This window comes from Oncorhynchus kisutch, linkage group LG28 (assembly GCF_002021735.2).
Source record: "Oncorhynchus kisutch isolate 150728-3 linkage group LG28, Okis_V2, whole genome shotgun sequence".
Taxonomy (NCBI): domain Eukaryota; kingdom Metazoa; phylum Chordata; class Actinopteri; order Salmoniformes; family Salmonidae; genus Oncorhynchus; species Oncorhynchus kisutch.
The window spans coordinates 45,775,975-45,782,293 of NC_034201.2; the positions used below are offsets into that span (position 1 = coordinate 45,775,975).

The 6,319-nt window shown below is 41.7% G+C and overlaps 1 protein-coding gene across 1 annotated transcript; it reads right to left on the reverse strand.

Annotated features, from left to right (window-relative positions):
* Nucleotides 1–3,663: 3,663 nt before the first annotated feature.
* On the reverse strand, nucleotides 3,664–5,526 carry supt4h1 (SPT4 homolog, DSIF elongation factor subunit). Its single transcript, XM_020464346.2, has 5 exons — nucleotides 5,123–5,526; nucleotides 4,760–4,866; nucleotides 4,609–4,664; nucleotides 4,296–4,349; nucleotides 3,664–4,060 (listed from the first exon to the last, which is right to left on the reverse strand). The coding sequence occupies exons 1-5, from the start codon at nucleotides 5,189–5,191 to the stop codon at nucleotides 3,993–3,995; spliced, it is 354 nt and encodes a 117-aa protein (XP_020319935.1). The 5' UTR covers nucleotides 5,192–5,526; the 3' UTR covers nucleotides 3,664–3,992.
* Between the last annotated feature and the right edge of the window lie 793 nt (nucleotides 5,527–6,319).

Consider the following 6,319-nt stretch of genomic DNA (forward strand, 5'->3'; position numbering starts at 1 on the left):
GGATGACCAGGGATGTTCTCTGTTTTGTGAGTCCTCCAGATCAGAGGCAGTATGGATGACCAGGGATGTTCTCTGTTTAGTGAGTCCTCCAGATCAGAGGCAGTATGGATGACCAGGGATGTTCTCTGTTTAGTGAGTCCTCCAGATCAGAGGCAGTATGGGTGACCAGGGATGTTCTCTGTGTAGTGAGTCTGCTAGAGGAAGGAAAGAGGTGGTAGCATGGTGTTGGGTGTGTCTGTCATGTGTAGAGGAAGGAAAGAGGTGGTAGCATGGTGTTGGGTGTGTCTGTCATGTGTAGAGAAAGGAAAGAGGTGGTAGCATGGTGTTGGGTGTGTCTGTCATGTGTAGAGGAAGGAAAGAGGTGGTAGCATGGTGTTGGGTGTGTCTGTCATGTGTAGAGAAAGGAAAGAGGTGGTAGCATGGTGTTGGGTGTGTCTGTCATGTGTAGAGGAAGGAAAGAGGTGGTAGCATGGTGTTGGGTGTGTCTGTCATGTGTAGAGGAAGGAAAGAGGTGGTAGCATGGTGTTGGGTGTGTCTGTCATGTGTAGAGGAAGGAAAGAGGTGGTAGCATGGTGTTGGGTGTGTCTGTCATGTGTAGAGGAAGGAAAGAGGTGGTAGCATGGTGTTGGGTGTGTCTGTCATGTGTAGAGGAAGGAAAGAGGTGGTAGCATGGTGATGGGTGTGTCTGTCATGTGTAGAGGAAGGAAAGAGGTGGTAGCATGGTGTTGGGTGTGTCTGTCATGTGTAGAGGAAGGAAAGAGGTGGTAGCATGGTGTTGGGTGTGTCTGTCATGTGTAGAGAAAGGAAAGAGGTGGTAGCATGGTGTTGGGTGTGTCTGTCATGTGTAGAGAAAGGAAAGAGGTGGTAGCATGGTGTTGGGTGTGTCTGTCATGTGTAGAGGAAGGAAAGAGGTGGTAGCATGGTGTTGGGTGTGTCTGTCATGTGTAGAGGAAGGAAAGAGGTGGTAGCATTGTGTTGGGTGTGTCTGTCATGTGTAGAGGAAGGAAAGAGGTGGTAGCATGGTGTTGGGTGTGTCTGTCATGTGTAGAGGAAGGAAAGAGGTGGTAGCATGGTGTTGGGTGTGTCTGTCATGTGTAGAGGAAGGAAAGAGGTGGTAGCATGGTGTTGGGTGTGTCTGTCATGTGTAGAGGAAGGAAAGAGGTGGTAGCATGGTGTTGGGTGTGTCTGTCATGTGTAGAGGAAGGAAAGAGGTGGTCAATCAAACGTGACAAGAGGATATGTGTTTCTTCTGACAAAAAACGACATCGGCTACCATCCACCTCAACCACGACCTGTTTTTTCCCCTTCATAAAACTGCCTCCTTGCACGTCTGATGCACAGTATCTTTGTCCAAGCAGACAGTATCTTTGTCCAAGCAGACAGTATCTTTGTCCAAGCAGACAGTATCTTTGTCCAAGCAGACAGTATCTTTGTCCAAGCAGACAGTATCTTTGTCCAAGCAGACAATATATTTGTCCAAGCAGACAATATCTTTGTCCAAGTAGACAGTATCTTTGTCTAAGCAGACAGTATCTTTGTCCAAGCAGACAGTATCTTTGTCCAAGCAGACAGTATCTTTGTCCAAGCAGACAGTATCTTTGTCCAAGTATCTTTGTCCAAGCAGACAGTATCTTTGTCCAAGCAGACAGTATCTTTGTCCAAACAGACAGTATCTTTGTCCAAGCAGACAGAATCTTTGTCCAAGCAGACAGAATCTTTGTCCAAGCAGACAGTATCTTTGTCCAAGCAGACAGTATCTTTGTCCAAGCAGACATTGTCTTTGTCCAAGCAGACAGTATCTTTGTCCAAGCAGACAGTATCTTTGTCCAAGTATCTTTGTCCAAGCAGACAGTATCTTTGTCCAAGCAGACAATATATTTGTCCAAGCAGACAATATCTTTGTCCAAGTAGACAGTATCTTTGTCTAAGCAGACAGTATCTTTGTCCAAGCAGACAGTATCTTTGTCCAAGCAGACAGTATCTTTGTCCAAGCAGACAGTATCTTTGTCCAAGCAGACAGTATCTTTGTCCAAGTATCTTTGTCCAAGCAGACAGTATCTTTGTCCAAGCAGACAGTATCTTTGTCCAAACAGACAGTATCTTTGTCCAAGCAGACAGAATCTTTGTCCAAGCAGACAGAATCTTTGTCCAAGCAGACAGTATCTTTGTCCAAGCAGACAGTATCTTTGTCCAAGCAGACATTGTCTTTGTCCAAGCAGACAGTATCTTTGTCCAAGCAGACAGTATCTTTGTCCAAGTATCTTTGTCCAAGCAGACAGTATCTTTGTCCAAGCAGACAGAATCTTTGTCCAAGCAGACAGAATCTTTGTCCAAGCAGACAGAATCTTTGTCCAAGCAGACAGAATCTTTGTCCAAGCAGACAGTATCTTTTTCCAAGCAGACAGAATCTTTGTCCAAGCAGACAGAATCTTTGTCCAAGCAGACAGAATCTTTGTCCAAGCAGACAGAATCTTTGTCCAAGCAGACAGAATCTTTGTCCAAGCAGACAGAATCTTTGTCCAAGCAGACAGAATCTTTGTCCAAGCAGACAGAATCTTTGTCCAAGCAGACAGACACTCAAAGTAATCGATTTTCTATTAAGATTGCTTTGAGCTAAAAAATAATAATAATAATAATAATAATAATCGCAATCACCTTATTTTCATGTTATTTCCCAGTTCCCCTTCCAGTTTACAGAGAGCACGAGGATTAATATGAGTAGTAAAGTGTACTGCTGACCTCTTGTCTACGATTCCCATCAACAAGGGGGCAACTTCCTAATAACAAGGCCTGTTGAGCTACACAGCGTAGTCTCAATACAGTAACTGGACAACAGCTGACACACGAAGCAGGAACATCAATTAAATCACATCCTGTGAAATGGTTTCAAAATATGTCATTTAAAACTGTCATGGAGGCTGTGAGTCCTTTCATGAACAGAAAATAGACTCTTTACCCGATTCATAATGGGAAGAACAAAAAACTGTCAATCTGTCTAGCCAGCTGTATTTGCAGTCAGCTTTTTTTTAGCGATAGAAAAAACATTGACCTAAATGAATAGTACCAACTCTCAATTGAGGGACTTATCATTAAAGACGACATTCAATCTGGGGTGGCAGGGTAGCCTAGTGGTTAGAGCGTTGGACTAGTTACCGAAAGGTTGCAAGTTTAAATCCCCGAGCTGACAAGGTACAAATCTGTCGTTCTGCCCCTGAACAGGCAGTTAACCCACTGTTCCTAGGCTGTCATTGAAAATAAGAATTTGTTCTTAACTGACTTGCCTAGTTAAATAAAGGTAAAATAAAATCTGATAGCGCTTTACCGAACAATACACCGATTAAAAGCAACGTTTCCCGATTCGCTGAGACCACATTCACAGTAAATGCGTTATAGGTTTGCTCAATCAAAAAAAATGAAAACGACAGTAAAGCAGTCAGATTGAATCATGGCCTTCAGTCATTTAATGGCTGACCTTTGTAGAAAATACATCAGTTTAGTGTAGCTCGTGACTGCCACCCGATGGACACATTCATTTAAAAGATTCATTCGGGAACCTGCAGTTACACAGCCTCATCGTGTGACTGATTGTATACTGTTACTGGGGGGGGGGGGGGTGTAATGATGTCAAGTGAGTTCATTGAAGACCAATGCCAGAGATTAAAATTGTTTTTATAAAAAAAATGTTTATTATGATAAATACACTCCAGGTTTGTAAATACAATTTTTTTATTTTAATTATAGCATAATATGAGAATGTCTATTCTAGCAGAGTGAACCCATCCCATTGAAAACAAAATTGACACCATACCCAAATTAAACAAGACAGTTCTATGAGACATTACACGTAAATGAAAATCAGACTTGTGTTTGGCAAACAGAAAAGACCCATTAGCGACATCAGTCTCCACAGACTGTGTTTATGGATGTGTTGTTGCACCGTGAAGCTGTGCTGAAGATGACCGTCTGTCCCTGTAGAGAGGTAATGATCAGGCTTATGTCTTAACAGCGGTGTCTCTGGATTTGTAGATCACTCCTCTGCTCTTCAGCTCTCTCACCACCCCTGCAGGACAGAAATAAGAACAATGTTGAGACAGACAGAGAGAGAGACAGAGAGAGACAAAGAGACACACACACAGAGAGAGACACAGTAGATGGGATTCAATGACAGCAGCTTGAGAACCCAAGAGGATTCTGCAGTTTGTTTCCTGATTTTTTTGAACACATATGCCAACATTTTCTCAATGGCTCCTATAGTAGATGGTTGAGAAAACACACTGCCTTTGAACGTGACATACCTGGAGGTAACCGCCCTGTCACCGTCACAGCATAGACACCAGGCTTGAAGTTACCTGAACAGGAACCGTGAAATACAAACACAGCACTAGAACATAGGTGGTCCTGTACGAGTCAGAGCGGACAAGGTACACATCTGTTGTTCTGTCCCTGAACAGGCAGTTAAACCCACTGTTCCTAGGCCGTCATCGTAAATTATCATTTGTTCTTAACTGACTTGCCTAGTTAAATAAAGGTGATATAAAAAAAATACTTCAAGGAAACGTTTGAAAGAAAGTCATATACCAACAGGATAACCTATGACAACAAACTTACTGATTCTTTGCCACTTGGCCACCCAGCTGTCCTCGGGGCTCATCTGAGCTATGACCCTGTAAACAGAGATCGAATGCTTTAGCAATTAGCCCACACCCGGAACTGGCGCTAATTCATCAATATGTCATCAATTACAAGTAGAGAACTTTACCCATCAAACGAGGAACTTGTACACTCATAGACCATCTCTCGATTCCCCTTCATCTGAAGGTACGACTCACAGTTGTCACAGCCATCATATTCAAACTGGTCAATAGTCTGTGGGGACAGGAGAAATATGGATTTAATGAATACACATGGAAAACTGGTTAGCTAGTCATGTTAGCACGTTACAAACATTTCAGCAAACGTTACGTTTAATAGATAGTAGCGAGCTTTTTAAAACGTTTCGTTCGATAAATTGTAAGTAGCTAAGACAACCGCTCAGATTAAGTTAGGGTCTACAAAGGTATGCCACTGCCGGTTGAAGAAAGCAGATGGTCAGCTTTGCTAACGTTAGCTTGCTAGTATTTACCTTCACAAGAGAGCACAGAAGACATGCCCGCAAATGGCGGAGGTCCTTAGGACAAGTTTCCAACGCCATCGAGAAAATAGCAGCTGATATTTGAGAAATATATCTGCATAAGCTATAAAAGCTTTTCAAAAGCGTTGTTTTGATTTTCACCGCTGTTAACCTGGCAAGATGAAATAAGTACTTCCGGGTTACGGGTCACAGTTTTTTTGGGACGCTTAGTTTTGAGTTTTAATTTCCCGTGCACAGTGAAATGCCTTTCTTGCAATCCCTAAAACCAACAATGCAGTAATCAATAACATAGTAGTACAAAAAAAAAACCATAAGGTATAACAAAAACACACGATAAATAAACATACGAAAAACAGAAAGTGCTTCCAATGCTTCCAACGGTTTTGTCATACACAAGGGAGTATGAGAAACGCAGTAGTTCAAATAAAATAAAATCAGTTCTTGACACAAACCAGTGCACGTGGCACCTACTACCATACCCCATCTACCATTCCAGTGTTTAATTGCTATATTGTAATTACTTTGCCACAATGGACCTATTTATTGCCTTTACCTCCCTTATCTTACCTCATTTGCACACACTGTATATAGACTTTTTCTACTGTATTATTGACCATATGTTTGTTTATTCCATGTGTAACTCTGTGTTGTTGTATGTGTTGCTTTATCTTGGCCAGGTCACAGGTGTAAATGAGAACTTGTTCTCAACTAGCCTAAATAATTAAATAAAGGTGAAGTTAAAAATTAAAAAGGCATTTAAATACTTTGATTACCCGCTCACCCTCTGAATGGCACATATACAGAATCCATGTCTTCTTCTATGGTATATTGGCGATCATATGATTTTTACAAAAAAACGAGGAAAAAAATATTTTCTAATTTAAAAAAAAAACCGCTCAAACAACTTTTCAGTTGAAAATAAATCAAACAGATCTGATCCCTATACAGGCTCAACCTGAGAGGGTGGCTCTTCCGGCTCCAGTCCCCAAAATCTTCAGCTGCAGCTACAATAATGTCTAGTTTATTCAACTTCTTTGAGACTTGTACATTTTATAACTGTGGAAATGAACTCAACAAAAATCCACTTTAACACACAAGGTATCTTGTGTCTGGCAGCAAACATTTACTACAGGCTGTGATGCGTCCACTACCACATCTTCACTGGCATCATTTGTTTTCTCAATCATT

Bases quoted from the DNA above. Each gene is read 5' to 3' on its own strand.
- supt4h1 (XM_020464346.2), bottom strand. From the start codon at position 5,191: ATGGCGTTGGAAACTTGTCCTAAGGACCTCCGCCATTTGCGGGCATGT. The intron at 4,867-5,122 runs GTAAATACTAGC...CTGTCCCCACAG, and splicing joins TTCTGTGCTCTCTTGTGAAG to ACTATTGACCAGTTTGAATA. The intron at 4,061-4,295 runs GTATGTCACGTT...TCTGTCCTGCAG, and splicing joins GACAGGGCGGTTACCTCCAG to GGGTGGTGAGAGAGCTGAAG.